The sequence below is a fragment of the Drepanopeziza brunnea genome (genome assembly GCF_022702325.1).
Source record: "Drepanopeziza brunnea f. sp. 'multigermtubi' strain 214-2 chromosome Unknown ctg10, whole genome shotgun sequence".
NCBI classification, from domain to species: domain Eukaryota; kingdom Fungi; phylum Ascomycota; class Leotiomycetes; order Helotiales; family Drepanopezizaceae; genus Drepanopeziza; species Drepanopeziza brunnea.
The window spans coordinates 2,028,686-2,046,128 of NW_027094073.1; the positions used below are offsets into that span (position 1 = coordinate 2,028,686).

Here is a 17,443-nt window from a genome sequence, read left to right on the forward strand (position 1 = left end):
AAGAGAGGGAGAATTATACACGTTTGTTCTTAAAGAAAATCAAGGATGATGATACATGTCCAATATCTCATCACCTCAAAAACCGAACGAACGAACGACGACGATAAGACACACGCTTTTGTTAAATTTTTCTTCACAGCGGGTGGCCAGATCAGTAGCCCTTGTTCTCTTTGTCTTTCTCTTTCTCCTTCTTCTTCTCTTTCTCTTCCCCTTTCTCTTTCTTTGACCCTCCGTCACACGAGGGCGGCGTGTCGGAATTGGAGGGGTAGCCGGAGGTCGATCTAAGAGAGAAGAAATTAGTCGCGAGTTCTGTGACCTGGAAAAAACATACTAATCAAAAAGAATGGAAAGCTAAGCTCGGGAGCGAGAGCATAAGAAGTAGGGAGAATCTCACTGAGTCTCGACCTTCTCCTTGGATTTGGTCTCGGACTCGGATTTGGTCTTCTTCTCGGACTTGTCGGTCTCGGACTCGGATTTGGACTTCTCGGTCTTCTCGGTCTTCTGGGTCCCGGAATTCTTCTCGGGTTCGGTCTCGGATTCGGACTTCTTGGGATCGGTCTCGGTCTCGGATTCGGACTTCTTAGGATCGGTCTGGTACTTCGTAGGATCGGTCTCGGTGTCGGCCTTCGTAGGATCGGTCTCGGGCGTCGGGGTCTCGTAATTCTTGGTCTCGCCTTCGGTCTCGTCCCAGATGGTCATGACGACGGCCCCGAGGAGCTCTATGGTGGTAGGCTCCCCGATGATCTCGCCGCTCTCGAGGTCGCGCTGCCAGATGACGACCGAGTCGTTGTTCTGGTGGCCGACGGCGATCATGTCGCCCTTCTTGTTCAGCGAGAACTGGCGGGGCGACCAGCCACCGGACGGGGCGAGCTGGACGAGCGTGAGCTGGCCGTCGGCCCCGATTGAGAAGGTGGAGAGGGTGTCGGTATCGCCGGACTGGTACTTGGGGGAGGCCTTGAAGGAAACGTCACGGCTAGAGACGATGATGAAGCGGTTGTCGGGCTGGAGGGGGGCATGTCAGTATGGATTCTGGAACCGGGAGAGGGCTGCTTGGTCGTCGAGTATACATGACTGTATAGTAAGTAGGTTCAGATGAGGACGGGCTGGCTTACGGTCAAGACGATACCGCTGAGGGGGGCTTTCTCTGCCGGCAGAGCTGCATCCACCCCCGCGACGGCAGAGACGAAGGTCCAGGTCAGGCCCGAGTCGGAGTAGGTGATCTCGTAGGTGTGCACCTGCTGGTCGAGCTCACCGACGAAGAAGAGATACTGCTTGCCCGTGTCGGAAGTCCAGAAGACGCCGTGGCGAGGACCCACGCCCTTTTCCGTCTGCAACGAGGGCTGCTCGGCCACGGGAATCAGCTTCTCGGAATCCCAAGTGTAGACGCGGATCATGTCCTGGCCCAAATCCGGCATCAGCATGAACTTCCCGGTCGGGTCGATGATCACGTGGTGCAGGTAGGACGCGTCCTGGCGAGCGGTGACCGGGCCGGGCTCGACGGTCTCGGGGTACCACGACTCGTAGGCGTTGGGGTCGAACTGGCCATCGTCGCTGATGCCGACGATGGCGGCTGCACTCTTGTTGTAAGAGCACATAGCCATGCCCCTGGCTCCCGCATCGCCGCCGCCAAAGGCCTGGAGCCAGACTCCGGACGCGGGCACGGGGATCGAATCAATCGCGGACAACGAGCCAGTCGCATCGGCCGAGAAAGAGTTGAGGGTGCCGTTAACGTCCTTGTTAGAGGCGCGGTCGAGACAGTACAAGATCCGGTTAGGGGCGTCTAAGTACAGGCCGGACGGGTTCTTGTTGCAGTCTTCGGTCCGGGAAGACAATTCGAGGCTGATCTTGTCACCGGTGCGGGTGAGAGAGAGGGTGGTCAGGTTGCCGTTGGTCTCGGCCACGTACAGGTTGGTCGCAACCGTCGAGGTCGCGAGAAGAGCCGCGTGGAACAGCGACTTGAAGGCCATGACGAGGCTGGAGGGGGGGGGGGGGGGGGGGGTTTGGGTTTGGGTTTGGGTTTGGGTTGAGGTAGAATATAGTAGTAGGCGTGTGGTACAAAAAAAATGAATGTAAAAAAGGATTGATACACCGAAATGAGGGCGCAAAAAGAAAAGAATGTAAACGATCTGGAGAGGAGAGAATCAGAAGACCTGAGACTATGCCCGTCGCTGTATATGTATTTCAGCAAATTACCTTCCCAAGTCCAAATAGCTAAACATATCCCCATCTCGGCCAGCGGGTCACGTAAATCGGCCCTCCTTATTTCCGTCTCGCTGCTGCAGCCGCCGAGCAATCCAAGCATCGGCAGGCCAGGTCGGCAAACCTTCGCCTTCGGAATCGCGGATAGAGACTGCACTGAGGTCGACGGAGCGGACTTCTTGGGGGCGAAGTCGAAGGCGTCCAAGTAAAGTCAGTTGGTTTGGGCGCCCGTTTCAAGAATCTCGCGGCCAGTCTCGTCTGCTTGTAATCACTGCTTCTAACAAATCTTATTCTTCGTGTCCGAAACTCAGCGGTGGGCCTTTGCAGTACATGTCAACAATTTCCACGAGGAACATCCTGACACGGCGGCAGGTGCTGCTGGGATGATTTGCATTGCATGACTCCCGTCCATGGTGTTGTAATGGTAGTCGTACGTAGTACGGTGATTATAGTGGTTATTGTATACGGAGTATATCCCTTTGCTTTAGTGACATTGTGTTGCCCGTGGAAACATGACTAGGCTTATAACCGTGTTGCATTGTATTGCATTGTGTTGTGCTGTGCTGTGTTGAATTGCTTTGCATTTATTCATTCATTTATTCATTCATTCATCCATTCATCCATTCATCCATTCACCCATTCATCCATTCATCTATTCATTGCCTTACTAAGCCAGTAAGTGTGCCCTTGTGAAACATAAAAGTCAAAGTACAGTCACTACTACTAATTCGGTTCCTGCTGACTCTGCCGTATCAGGGGCCACATCGTTCTGTATCGGGACCTGAAATCTCTTCTTATTCTTCTCATCTCGGCGCCTTTGAAACGGGGAACCCGGGGAACTGGTGAAACGACGAACTTGCCGTCCGAACTCTGAAGAAGGAGATGAACAAGAACAGCAAGAACAATAAGAAGAAGAACATGAAGATCAGGAACAAGAAGAACAAGAACAAGAACAAGAACATGAAGAGCAAGAACAAGAAAATCTTTCATCTTCCACTCCACCACTCGCTTCCAGCCGTATCACCCTAAATAACCCCATCGGCAGTACTTGCACGCGGATCAAATATGCTTCAATACGGGTAGCCTTCAACTCAGTAGATACTTCGATACTTCGATACTTACTACGTAGCTACGTAGTACTTACGTAGCGAGAGAGGGCTAATTACAATTACCCGTCATCAATCCAGATCTGCGCGCCTCAGTAGTAGGTAGTAGTACTACCACTACGTAGAAGAAGAACCTTGTAGTCTAAAGCCAACGGTAGCTACTGGTATCGATCTTCCGCGATGCCTATGCGTTGCCCCCGGGACCGAGGTCCGATTCTGAAGGGGGCCTTTGACTTTCTGGCTCAGTGGATGTCATACTACTACGTAGTACTTACTGTAGTAGCATTAACCGTCGGATACATCGGACGTGTCCACCTACCGGTACCCTTCCCTTCCCTTCCGCTGTCGTGGGACTCCATAGCTATGCCTGCTTGCCCGGATCCGTCCCAAACCAGCACAGCACAGCACAGCATAGCACAGCACAACTTCAGACGATCCAAGTTCGTCGCAAGCTGACACTAACCAAAAATAGAATCCAGTGTTCAGAAGGTGTTGAATCGCCTTGATACCCATATTTCAGGCCCAACAATTACCGCCTGAGGGTAGGGTAGCCAGGGGTTTTACAGTTTACTCCGTAAAGGGGAGATTTGAAGTATGGAGCCACCTCCCGGCGGCAAGGCAATAATCACTAATATACTATACTACGTAGTAGTAGTACTACCACTTAGTAGTATTAGGGCTGTACAGGGTGAGAGTTTCCCCGTAGATACTAGTAGTATTATCACCGTAGGGAGAGCCAAGAGACTTATCCCAGTACAAGAAAAAAGGTCATCCCAATATCGCAACATATCCGCAACTTTCGGACGATGCAGAAGCCTATCTACCGAGGGGGGAACTCTTCCAGCGCTGTGTCCTTCCTGAAACACATCCCTCCAAGCTGGAAAACTCTACCTCACGTTGCTTTAGGCGAAGAATATGGAGCAATCAACTCCAAGTTCCGAATTACCGGACAATCCTTGGTGTGGACATTCAGGGTCGCCAGCTAATTTAGGGGCCCACCAAGATCCAACAACCTACTGTACTGTACCGCTATAAGTACAGCTGCGGCACAACGCCTTTACACATTCTCTCTCCAGATCATCCTTCTCAGACAGCTTCGACAGCGTCGTCCCTCTTTTTTTTCTTATTGACTTTGCACTTTTACATTTTCATTGCAACTTTTTCCACACCACTCAGACCCACCCATCCTCGATCACTCGCGATGGATTCTTCACCTTCTTTCAAGAAGCTCCTCGTCCGCTCTTTGCTCCTGCTGGGGCCGTCGCTCGTTGCGGCTCAAGGGGGGAACCTGGCATCGTGCCTCGACAGCGCCGGAGTGCCTTACATCCTTGACAGCGCTCCTAACTGGGCCAACGAGACCTCGCCGTGGCAACTCCGTCTCAAGGATGATGTGAGCCCTGCGGCATTGGCCTGTATGTCCTTCTCCCTCTCCTCCCTTTTGAACATCTACAGATCATGAGCTGACACCGAAGCAGACCCGACCGACACGGACCATATCGCCGCGTGTTTGGCCTGTGCCGAAGAGACCAAGACCAAGGTGTCGGTCCTCTCCGGTGGACACTCGTTTGTCGCCTACGGATTCGGCGATCCAGGAAACCTGGTTATCAACATGGCGGCCTTCAACACCTGCTCCTACGACGCAGCGTCGGAGACCTACACCATGGGCGGAGGAACCCGCGTCGGTCCTGCCGTGAAGCAGCTGTGGGAAGAAAACCAGAGACATTTCGCGCACGTCCGTCACGGCCGAGTCGGTGTGGTCGGGGCCTCCATCGGTGGTGGTTTTGGGACCACCTCCCGATTCCTGGGGACGCCCATGGACAACATCGCCGGGGCCGAGATCATGCTGGCCAACGGCACCATCGTCGATGCTAAGCCTGGATCTGACCTGCTCTGGGCCATCAGCGGAGCGGGCTCATCGTTCGGGGTCATCATCTCGCTCACAACCAAGACCTGGCAGCCTGCCCACGCGAACATTACCACCTTCACCATCACGCTCTCCCCCGAACAGGGGCCCGATGGCGCGGCCTCGGCGGTCATTGCCGCGCAAGAGATGGCTCTGGCGGGTGAGATTCCGGACGAGTTGGCCTTGCGATTTCAATTCAGCAAAAAACCAGGCTACAACACGCTTGGATACTACTATGGCGACCCAAAGGATTTCGACTCTGTCATCCAGCCCCTAATGGACAAGATGCCCGCCAACACCACCATCGAGTCGGAATCCGTCGAATTCTTCGAGGCTGAATCCACCATCGCCGTCGGCGCCAAGCTCCCCCAGGGCGGTACCTCCCCCCCGCGTACATTCTACATCCAGTCCCTCACCACGACGGCCGACCACCCGCTAAGCCTCGAAACCGTCACGCTCGCCTTCCAGCGCGCAACCGTCGACTTCGACCGCCCCGACCTGAAGTCCTCGGGCTTCTTCGACATCTACGGCGGCTTCTCCAAGAACGTCAAGGATAGCGATCACGCGCATGCCATCGGCAACGTTCTCTGGTTCATCCGAATGGACACCAACACCATGAAGAACGATGACCCCTGGCCCGTCGACGGCACCAGCTACGGCAAGAGTATCCTCCTTCCCTTTGAGGAAGCCCTCACGGCCGCCAACCAGCCCCTGCGCGGCTTTGCCAACTACCGCGACAGCGAGCTGACCGAGGATCAGTGGTCATCCCGCCTGTACGGCGAGAACTACGGCCGCCTCAAGGAGATCAAGGCCGCCTACGACCCGACTGGCATGTTTACCAACAACAAGCAGTCCATCGCGTGAGTCTTGTTCTCGTCTATTGCTTTTTCTTATCCGACTCGCGCCATATCAGCCCTCTCAACCTCTCAACCTCTCAATATCTCAATACATCTCATGCTTTTTTTGCGTTTTCTTATCCGACTCGCGCCATATCAGCTCTCTCAACCTCTCAACCTCTCAATATATCTCATGCTTCTTTGCGTTTTCTTATCCGACTCGCGCCATATCAACCTCTTTACATCTTTACATGTTTCACCTCTCTCCCTCTCCCCCCCCTCCCCCCTCCCCCCTCCCCCCTCCTCTTTCTCAACGCAACCTTTTGCGAAACCGAAGAGAAATTGACTTTACACCCCCCCTACTTTCAGCCCTCCGGTATCCTCAGACTCAGCACCCGCCTACTACCCCATGACCCCCATCTCCGCAGCCAAGAACGATCCAGCCCCAACTGAGAAAAATTACGACCCCTCCCCATCCGAGTACCAGACCAACCCAGCCAAAAAGGAAAAGGAGAAGAAGCAGAAGAAGCAGAAGAAGGAGAAAAAGAAGAAGGAGGGGAAAAAGGAAGAGTCAACCAAGGAGTACAAGACCGAGCCAGTCCCAAAGGAGGAGGAAGAGAAAAAGGAAGAGCCAGCCAAGCAGTACAAGACCGAGCCAGCTCCAAAGGAGGAGGAAGAGAAAAAGGAAGAGCCAGCCAAGCAGTACAAGACCGAGCCAGCTAAAAAGGAGGAGGAGAAAAAGGAGGAGCCAGCCAAAGAGTACAAGGCCGAGCCAGCTAAAAAGGAGGAGGAGAAAAAGGAGGAGCCAGTCAAAGAGTACAAGGCCGAGCCAGCTAAAAAGGAGGAGGAGAAAAAGGAGGAGCCAGCCAAAGAGTACAAGGCCGAGCCAGCTAAAAAGGAGGAGGAGAAAAAGGAGGAGCCAGCCAAGGAGTACAAGAGCGAGCCAGTTCCAAAAGAGGAGGAGAAGAAAAAGGAAGAGCCAGCCAAAGGGTACAAGACACAGGCGCCTCCAGCCCAATCTGCGTGCCCCGATCCCAAAGCCAAAACAACCTACTAAGCTCTGGAAAGCAAAGGGAAGGAAAGGATCTCGGCTGGAAGGAAAGGAGAGATTCTGCGAATTCTCCCCTTCTCTTCCTCTCTCTCTTTTCTCTCTCTCTCCCCCCCTCTCCCTCTCTTCTCCCCCCTCTCCCTCTCTTCTCCCTCCTTCCCCATCTTCTCCCTCCCTTCTCCCTCTCCTCTCTCCTCTCTCTCTCTCTCTCTCTCTCTCTCTCTCTCTCTCTCTCTCTCCCCCCTCCCTCTGTCAAGAAACGTCAAGAACGGGATGTCTGGGTATCGTTATGTATTCTATTTAGCTACGTTTTTATGTAATTACTAGGGGGGCTGAACTTGTGGATTGGGGGGGTGCTAAATCCAATTCTTCTTCACAAAACTGGTTCCTTTCCCTTCCTTCTTTTTCCCTCCCTCCGTGAAATCAACCTCCCAGTTCGAGATTCTTTTTCCCCTTCCTGTTCTAAATTTGAAGATTGGTGATGAAAACAACTCGCTTCAACCCCTTACAGTTTCCAAACCCGTATCCAAGGGGTAAAAAAACAAAAAAAAAGTCTTCATCAGTTACATACATGAATAAACACACACCCATCCATCACTTCCCCACCCGGTACCACCCCACCCATCCCTACATTTAAAAAAAACCCCCTTCACAACCAATCCCCATCGCACACCGGTACCGGTATTCAACCCTTCCCAAACCCGCGCAACCTTAATCTCCAACCCCAAACCGCACTCGCAAAAAGCGTTGATGCTGCTTTAGCACTTCTTAACTAACACACACATATAACAAACTGTGTCATCAAAATAATCACACTACTTATTGAAACAGAAACATCCCGCTGAACAACAGCAAAATAAACCCTTGCCAAATCCTCAAACATCACCAAGAAGATATATATAACCCCCCCCCCCCCCCCCCAAGCCGCCCAATTTTTACGGATTCGAGATTTTGAACCTCAGAACCCTGCATCTCCCCCTTTTCCTTCCCTTCTCCATAATAAATATAACTCTTGCTCCTTTGACGTAATCGAGCGGGTTTCAGAATGACTTACTAGAAGTATTAATGAATCAATGAATTAATTAATTCCTGACACTGCTCGCCGAAACCTTACCACGGTACAGGCCTAACTACCGGTAGCCGTATCCCCTAGGTTTAAACGAGACCTTGGCAAGCCGTGCGGGGTGGAGCCTGCCAAGTAGAGAAGCGAAAAAAAAAAGGATTACGCAGCCAGCAAAATCCAACGTCGAGAAGTTGGTAAGGGTCAGAACTGAGCGAATCTCAATATTTTCGTCCCTTTTTTAAATTCATTTTAATTTTATTTTGTTTAATAAATATATCTAAATATCAATTGCAAATTAAATCTATACTTTCTATTACTTTCGACCAATTTCCATATTCGGCTCTATCTTCGTCTACGTATACGATTTTTTTTTTTTTTTTTTTTTTTGCAATTGCTTCGTGCTTTTCTATAAGCAATTTTTGCTTTTCTGCGATCTTCTTTCCTTTAATCTTAGTATCGTTTTCGCTTTCGCTACGAGCTTTATCAAACGATCTTAGCATATCGATTAATTCGGCGTTTTCTTTATCGAAAAGCCTCGAATATTGCGCTCTTGTATCAATTCTAGTAAATCTTTTTTTTTTCGCAATTGCTCGTATTCAGCGCATTCTACCGATTCGAAATCTGTATCCTAATCGCACTTTAGTAGAGTTTCAATGGTGAGCAAAGACATGTATGTTAGCATATCACGATGTGATAGCGATGCAATTTCTATTCATTTTTGCTGCTCAAACGCTATAGATTTTGATACTTGGCATTTCTGAGTCATCCATTCCTGCCAATCGGTCACTTGTCGCCGGTGCCCGTCTCCACCGCGCACGGCTTGCCAAGGTCTCATTTACTACGTAAACCAGAGGATACGGTATTACCCCTCGAAGGTGCCTCAAAAGTTTAGTTTCCACTTTAAACCCCTTGGTTACCCTACCTTAAAGGGTGGTAAGGGGTCATTTAAATGGTCCTCTGATCCTCTCTTATAAGAGACGGCCATTGGACCGCTTAAATTCAGTACTAAGCTCTTTTCAATAATAGTTTATCGAAAAGACCGTCCTATTGACAGAGACCGTTTTGTGGCCGTCCTATTACCGTCCCCGTTTATATTTCCAAAACAAGCTTATTAATAAGCTCGTTTTAAAAAATCAAAATACTTCGATGACCATTTTAAAGAAAATATAATTATAGATAAAAATCATCTTTTAAATAAAATTGTTTTAATAATAATTTAAGAAGTTCGACGCTAAGATATTTCTCGGTATCGCTGCTAGGGCTTATATATCAACGCTTTAATTTTTTTATAATCGAAATCGATCGATTTAGCAAAAGTTTGCTCGCGTACGACGGCCGCCTTTATAGCATTTATTAAGAAAGGGGTGTAGTATCGGTGGCATGAGGAAGGGGTGTAATAGGTGGTTCAGGTAGTAAAGGGAAGACTAGCACGTAATAAAAAGACTATTTGCTTACTAATTTACGTTCCTAAGGACGGTTTTAAGCTCAAGGACGGCTATAGGACGGCTATGGGACGGCCATAGGACGGTCTTAGAACGCTCGAAGACGGTCTTAAGACGGTTTTTATACGAAAAGACGAGTATTTAAAAAAAACCATCTAATTGAATAAAATAGTTTTATTTTAGCTACGATTTAAATAATTTAAATCGTTTGTTTTCAGATTTTATTTAATCTTAAGTATAGGCCTGGGGTGATCTACTAGCCATGCTAACTTACTAAAATCGTCCTTAAAAGAGATGGTTATCGGACGATCAGCAGACCGTTTAAATGCTCCTGCATTCCCCTTTAAGGTACCCTCAAGGGGTAATACCTACGCCTGGGACATAATACTTAGGCCTATACCATGATATAAAGATACGTCACTTTAAAAATCGATTTGTCGATATCATATTTTTATTTGTTGATAATCAAGTCCTTAACATCTTATAATAAAGAGAAACCTGGTTTCCATCTACCAAACTCTTTCCCTCCTTCCCTTCGAAATACATTGAGCTTAACCCTATTGTCGAAAAAGATATAAAAAGAGCAGTCCAATTGCTCAATAGATCTCAGCTCTAGAGTAGAATCCAATCCACTTCCTATTCCGTCGCTAATTCCATGCTTACTATAGCCCCGCAATAAGCAAAGCGAGCGAGCGAGCGAGCGAGCGAGCGGATAAGGCCTTGATTGTAGCTAGTTCCAAGTGCAAGGAACTTGAATGATCAAGCCAGGCGTGAGCGTAGTGTTGTTCGCAAGAAGGTCGTTATTCAAGGACTTTAAACCATCCTCGCTTGTGCAGAAATCCGCCGCAACGAGCGACAACTCGTCGTCATCGGCGACCGTATAGTACCCATTATCACTGCCCGGGATCCTCGCGCAGTCGCGAATTCGCCATCGGCAAGGAACTCTGAGAACGTTTCCTTCTTCAACCGTAGGCCCAGCGTTCATATCCTGCAAGTCTTTTACAGAGCTGCAAAGGTCCGCCGCGACAACAGTCCAGTTGTCAGAGGCTGCCCACGTGTAAAAGCCGATGCCGGTTCTGAAGGTAGCTATGTCGCGCTTGCATTTTCGACGGAAGGCGGTTGCGACGGCGAGGAAGGAGGCGAGCAAGAGGAGGCTTTTATTAAAACGCATGATGGAGTTGGTAAATGAAAGTGATCGTATCAACGAATTGAGCTTGTAGGAAGATTGTAGAGCACAAGAATAAATATACAAAGAGGAATAGCTTTTCTTATATAGTTGTGACTGCGAAATTGCGAGGCAATTTCGTATATATACTTCTTATTGCTACTCTCCTTTCCTCTGAATACGACGTTACAGGCCTAAATTAAAGGCAGGTAAGGGTCCATTTGAGCGGTCCTTTGACCCTTTTTCATAAAAAACGGGTCTTAGACCGTTTGAAATCACTACTAGTTACAAATCAAAAATAATTCACCTTTTTGATCGTCCCCTGACCTTGGGGCCGAGCCGTCCCTGTCTATATTTTTAAAGCAAGCTTATTAAGAAGCTCGTTTCAAAAGACCAAAATAGTTCGATAGCCGTTCGAAACAAGATACGGTTATAAATACAAATTATTTCTTAAGTGGAATCGTGTTAATAATTTGATAGATTCGAGGCTAAGATATTTCTCGGTATCGCTGCCACGGCTTGTATATCAACGCTTTAAAAAAAATTTATATTCGAAACCAATCGATTCAGCAAAAGTTCACCCGCGCCACAGCGCCTCCTCCGACTACATAAAGGATAGTACGGTATGTCATAAGGGTGGTATAAATAGTAGAAAGTAGACTAGCAAGTAATAGAAAGATTATTTGCTTACTAATTCACGTTCTCGAGGACGGTTTGAAGTTCGAGGATGGCCATAAGATGGCCATAAGACGGTCTTAAAACGCTCGAAGACGGTCCTAAGACGGTTTAATCGAGTAAAACAGTTCCATTCTAGCTACGATTTAAATTATTTAAATCTTTTGTTTTCAGATTTTATTATTAATCTTAAGTATTGGCCTAGGGTGATCTACTAACTATGCCAACCAACCTCTTGGAATCGTCTTTCAAAGAGACCGTTATCGGATTGTCAGCTGACGGTTTAAATAACCCCCTTACCTGCCTTTAAGGTACCCTCGAGGGGCAATACTTACGCCTGGGCCGTAGTACTTATAACGTTAGTTAATTTTCAAATCTTATCAAGCAAATACTTACTTAAAGCTCGATTGAAGCTTGGGAAAAGTAGGTTAAGTGTTTTCGGCTGTGGAAACGTTCAGATACCTACCTACGTAACTACCTTTAATCCTCAATCTTCGATGAGTAGACTCTGTAAAATAAAGATAATTCTTTTCTTCGAAACGCACTTTTCCTGGAGGCCGTAGGCGCTACTAGCTTTCCAACATTCGTATCCCAGCATTCGTATCCAACCGCTTCCTTATTCATCAAAGTTCTACACCGCGCACACAACACAAACACAATACACAATACGGCACACCACAACACACCTAATCAAAACCTCTCATCCCCCATCCCAGCCCCCACTCCCAGCCCGAACCCATAAGGATTCCACTCCTGGCCCGGGTAAGAAGTAGCACTCATAGCCGGCTCGTGGAATTCCTCCAGCTCGGCCGGACCCCGCTTCCCCTCTCCTCTCTTCCCTCCCACATCCGCCGCTGACCGGTGCTCCATTTTCTCGGCGGCGGCAATGGCAGCTCCAAAGCCATGACCGAGTCCGCTGTCAGGCGGTGTCTTGAGTCCTTGAGCGTGTGTATTTACCGTGCCCTGAGCCTGAGCGCTGGCTGGAGTAGACAAAGAAGTAGAGGGATAAGGATAAGGATAGGGATAGCGATGAGCACTGCCATTACCGTTTCCGCTGCCGTTGCCATTAGCGTTAGCGTGATGCAGAGGCATCACGGCGACCGCATCAGCAAGGACCGGACTAGCGTCATACAAGTCGTCGTCGACGACACTCTCCCTCCGGCCCCGAACTTCAACCTCCGTCCTTTTGATCTCCCCATCCCCTCCCCTACTTCCTAGACCGTGGAGCGGATTTGGCGGCGTAGGCGTCATGCCCCGCACGCTCTCTCCTACGACTTGTAAGCCGCGATCGCTCGGTCCGATGCCTGTACTGGTTCTGGAGGTTGAGCTGGCGGGTAGAGCCGTCCTCCGCGTGTTCGAGCGATCAAGCTCCGCATTTACCGCGCTAACCGGCAAGCTGGGCTGCCTCTCATGTCCCTGTCCATGTCGAAGCGCATATTGCGATTCGAGATGGCTGGGCCACTGTGGCATCGGCGGCGCGGGAAGATTCTCCGCGGAAGGGTTAACGGGCGAGAACACCGTATCATCCGGCAGTGGGTACCCAGCTGGACTGTCCGGATGTCGAAGTGAAGGCTGCTGGAGTCGTTGGATGGTGTCCAACTTCAGCTTGAGAGACTGCTGAGGGGAGGTGGGAGGTGGTGTGTATTGTAGAGTCAATTCCTCTTCGTCCGGTTCGGAGTTGGGGATGGAGATTTGGTAGGGGCGTTGTTGGTCGTCGGGGTGTCGTGCGGGAGAGCGGGCGAGGAGATCTTCGCGCGAGGGGCGGCGGTTGGAGTTGATGTAGCCCATATGTGTTTCATGGGCACCCATTCGCGGCTGCTGCTGAGACACGTTGTATGGCGAGCCATTCCCATACTGTTGTACGTTCGAATTGAAGAGGTACCAATGTTGCTGTGGATCGTGGCTAGGCGAGACGTTGTTTTCATACGGCGGTCTCGACCCAGCGGTTGGTCCTCGAGTATCGATTTGGTGTTGCTGCTGCTGCATGCGGTTGAGACCCCTCGGATCATATTCAGTCGGTACACTCATCGCCCCTTGCCCTCTCACAAGCGAATATCCGCGAGGAATCGGGACACTGTCGTACTGCGGCTCCCTACTAACCCTGCGTCCACGATCCTGAACCTCGAGTGCAGGATCCTGGAACAGGCTTTCGCGCTGCCGCGCAGAAGGCGGTCCTCGAATCTCTTGCTCAGGCGGATAAGTCGAGAGAACAGCCTGGGGCCCAGCCTGTGACCGACCACTCCCCTGAATCCTCGAATCCTCATTCCCCTTCTCCTTCTTCCCATCCTTCTTCCCCCAAATCCCACCCAACAAGCCCCTAGACGAGGACCTTGGCGTTTTAATAACCTCCCTCGGTCTCTCCAACATCGTTCCCCCACCGACTTTCCCCCACCCACCACTCCTCCTGCTCTGACTCTCCGCTCGTGAATTTGGCTCCTGAGGTGGCGGTGATGTGTAGGCACCCTGAATCTGCGGCTCAGACATCGGATTCTGCATCGGCTCTTGTACCGCATTTACATTCCCCTTTCCGGCGCTCTGTCTCCCAAACAACCCACCCAAAACCGAGAAACGATTCTTCGCACTCTTCTCCTTCGTCATCTTGGGCCAGTCCATCATCCCAGTGGTACTCTGCCTCACTAGTTTTTTCGGCTTCTCTGCTTTCTTCTCGCTCCCAAAGAATCTCCGCTTGTCAGGGGACGATTGAGGCGTTTCGAGTAAGTCAGGCCGCGACCCAGCATGGTGCGCACTATTCCCAACAAACGAATTCTTACTTAAATGGCTAAAAATGCTCGATCTCTTCTTCTTGATCTCGGCGTCTTCCGGGTTCGGAATGCTAGATGCAGCTCTCGAGTCTAAGATGCGATCTGGTGAGCGAGACGTGAAGTTCCTCCTATTTCTGGAAGAAGTCCGCGATAGTCTGCCGCGGAACAACCCCGAGGAGCGGCGGACAGGATACAGGTCTGGCGGGGGCCCGATGCCATGTAATTGATACTCGCTTGTTTGTTGTCGCGGCAAGAAGGCCTGGGCCCGTGCGATGGGCGCTTGGTAAAGATGATCTGGGAGGTCGCGCTCACGATCGAGCTCTTGGGAGGCCGTTCTTGGATTCTCAACGACCGTTTGTTGCCCGGTTCTGAAGAGCTCCGGGTATCGAGATGCGGAAGATGGGGGGAGATCTAAGGGAAATCCGTGTGGGGGAGATGTATAGCCGCCATTCTCGGAGAAATTGCTATCTTGACCCTGAATCATGCTGTTTGATCCAGAGAAGCCGCGTGACCGTGGCTCGGTGTCCCACGAGTTGGCGCGGTTTGCCGGCAAGTCCATTTCCTTGCTGTACATATCTGATGAGTATGATAGCTGAGGTCTCACAGCGGCTTTAGGGCGGTTGGGCCTCCATTCTACATGCGACTCTTTGAACTCGGGACGTTGAAGAATATCTGCTGCCCGGGGCGGAGTGAATCCAGAACTTGGCGGTTCTCGTTGCGGAGTAGGCTGGGATTGCTTCAAAACACGAGCTTGGTTGGATGGTGGTTTCTCAGCACCGGCTTGAAAATGCGCGAATTCCTCCTTTTCGGGATCACTCGCCAGCTGCCGGTGACTTTCAACCCTCTTAGGTGATGGCGCTCTCATCTCTGACGGCGCAGGATCTCTCTTGTCCCAATGATTAGTTTCATCAGCGCCATCTAAAGCCTCCGGCTCTTTCGTCAAGTCCGCAGCAAAAGAGGGTCTCCTCCGTACAGTATCAAGACCTCTAGGGGGAGTTTGCTGGAACGAAAAAGGTCGCAGGGGCAAAGGGCCAACAGCTGCACCTGTATTGATCGGCGGGAGCTGACGTGGTGATCTGTTACGCACAGTATTTGCAGTAGCAGAAGCTGGCTGAGAAAGATGCCCAACGACTTTCTGAGGAGGAGTCTGTACGAAAGAGAGTGGCTGGCGAGAGATGGGATCGACAAAGCCTGTTTCTTGCACCACACCTGCAGACGAGTGTGCTTGTGCATCGACCTCAAATCCAGGCGGCGGGAACGAAATCGATGGCACAGGTACACTCAGTACAAGAGGAGCCAACTCCTCTCTCACACCCCAGGTATCCGTCACATCCGCAGGACCTTGATCTTGCCTATCACCGGCAGGCGCAGCAAGCGCGGAATCGTCAGTCACAAAACCCGGCGGTGGAAATGAGCTCTGGCTACTCTGTCTTTCCGCCCTGATTCGCGGAATGGGAGGAGCATAGTCCTCCTGAACACCCCATGTATCTGTACCATACTCCAGACGGAACCCTTCCTCTACAGGCGACGAAAGTTGCTTTTGAAAACTTGAGCCTAACTCAAAAGAAAGCGGACACTCCCCCGTAGCGTGATCTTGCCCTTGCGTTTGGTTTTGCATCGCAGTCGCCGTCTCACTCCGGTCCCAACGCGCCGCATCCCCAGGCCCATCAGGCGCATCCTCACCGCCCTCCTCTCCTCGCTGCCGCAAACCGCTGGCTACAGCTTCAGTCCCAGGACCAGCAGCCGGATGATCCATACCCGCACCCTCCCTCTGCTCCATATTCATCTCTTGCTGCTTCCCATCCTCCCTCGTGGACAATTGCTCCTCATCACCTCCGACTCCAGTCTCAGAAATGCGCTGATTTGGCTGTCTAGAGCGGGGGTTTAAGGCAAAATCTGAGGTTCGGCGGATGGGAGATAGGGACGCGGATGTAGAACTCCTCTTCTCTTGGTTAGTTGCCGGCGGTAAACCGTTCTTGCCCGTAGGAATTGGTGGCAAATTTGATATCGGTGTGGCTGTGATCGGAGAAGAAACAATCGCAACAGGCGAGTTAGCGAGTGGTGATGGCATCACTTTGCCAGGCACAGAGAACCCTGGAACACCATCGCTCAGACTGACTGTGAGACTTCCTCGGGGGCGGTTGAGAATACTCGTCGTCGAACCCCCATCGATACTGCGTCGCATCTCCTCTCTACCCCCCAAGTGGGAAACAGGATTCGCAGGAGTCGACGGACGCGAGCGGTCATAACTGAGGTAACCGAGGTTCCCCCCCGGACGATTGAGAATTCCCAAGTCCGCACCAGCTACAGAAGTTTTCAGAGGCTCAGGATTCACTAAAGTCCAGTCCGCCCCTGCACCCCCAACCTCAACCTCATCTTCATCTCCATCGCCTTTCCCCTCCATCGCATCAAAAAACAGCAATTCCTCAATCTCACTGTCACTATCACCTCCGCCCTCAGAACTTACCAGCAAACCTCGCTCATTCACAGGCAAAGTAGCAAGCTCAGGCTTTCCCCTTTCTCTACTCCCCCTCCAACGTGCATCCTCATGAGAATGCTCCAAGACCGTCTGGTTCCCACCTCCGTCTCTATTGAAAGGAGCCAAGGTGGACGACAGCCCGGTGATCTCTCTCGCACTCGAAAAGTCCAGAATTTGCCTATTCCCATCCCCATCCCCATTCCCATCCCCATAGTTTAAAGTTCCGGCGACGCCGGAATTCCGCTCAGGCCCAGCACCCACACTTGAAACTTCCAGGAAAGACCCTGTTTCCACGACCGGGAGCCGCGGAGCAATACTGGGCGGTATTGTTTGACGAGATGGCGATGGTGACTGCAGCGAATCAGGAATGCTGCTCTGACTCCTTCCATCCCTGGAACGGCGGGACGACGCCATAGCGAGCGGGATGCCCCAGGAGGAGCGGCGTCGGTTGGCCTTGGGGGACTTGGGCTTTTCTCTCTCTTTCCCTTTATCTTTTTCTTTTCTTTCCAGATTTTCCGGGCTGGATGGTGTCTAGGGGTCGGCGACAGTGTAAGTGAGAGCTTCATTTCAAAACAAGGTAAATATTGTACATCTTTCATCAATTCATCATCCATGGATGGGGCAAGAAGAACAACAAGTACAAGAAGTAATACGTAAAAAAAACGGCGGCTGCATTTCCCTAGTACACCTGCTAAGCAGGTCTAGCATCGCAAGAAAGAAAGTGGAAAAAAGACCAACGACCACCGCGCTCATTTACTAATCAAG

The 17,443-nt window shown here is 50.8% G+C and overlaps 4 protein-coding genes across 4 annotated transcripts; 1 reads left to right on the forward strand and 3 right to left on the reverse strand.

Moving 5' to 3' along the window:
- Positions 1 to 390: 390 nt before the first annotated feature.
- Positions 391 to 1,967, reverse strand: L3040_006231 (uncharacterized protein; the record flags this gene model as incomplete). The annotated part of the gene is made up of 2 exons (XM_007292350.2): positions 391 to 1,002; positions 1,113 to 1,967. 2 exons carry the CDS (start codon positions 1,965 to 1,967, stop codon positions 391 to 393), a joined length of 1,467 nt encoding a protein of 488 aa, XP_007292412.2.
- Positions 1,968 to 4,506: 2,539 nt separating this feature from the next.
- Positions 4,507 to 7,101, forward strand: L3040_006232 (uncharacterized protein; the record flags this gene model as incomplete). Its single annotated transcript, XM_066156987.1, has 3 exons — positions 4,507 to 4,717; positions 4,781 to 6,068; positions 6,414 to 7,101. 3 exons carry the CDS (start codon positions 4,507 to 4,509, stop codon positions 7,099 to 7,101), a joined length of 2,187 nt encoding a protein of 728 aa, XP_066011342.1.
- Positions 7,102 to 10,327: 3,226 nt separating this feature from the next.
- On the reverse strand, positions 10,328 to 10,768 carry L3040_006233 (uncharacterized protein; the record flags this gene model as incomplete). Its single annotated transcript, XM_007292352.1, has 1 exon — positions 10,328 to 10,768. The coding sequence occupies one exon, from the start codon at positions 10,766 to 10,768 to the stop codon at positions 10,328 to 10,330; it is 441 nt and encodes a 146-aa protein (XP_007292414.1).
- Positions 10,769 to 12,127: 1,359 nt separating this feature from the next.
- Positions 12,128 to 17,092, reverse strand: L3040_006234 (uncharacterized protein; the record flags this gene model as incomplete). Its single annotated transcript, XM_066156994.1, has 1 exon — positions 12,128 to 17,092. One exon carries the CDS (start codon positions 17,090 to 17,092, stop codon positions 12,128 to 12,130), a length of 4,965 nt encoding a protein of 1,654 aa, XP_066011343.1.
- Positions 17,093 to 17,443: the final 351 nt, after the last annotated feature.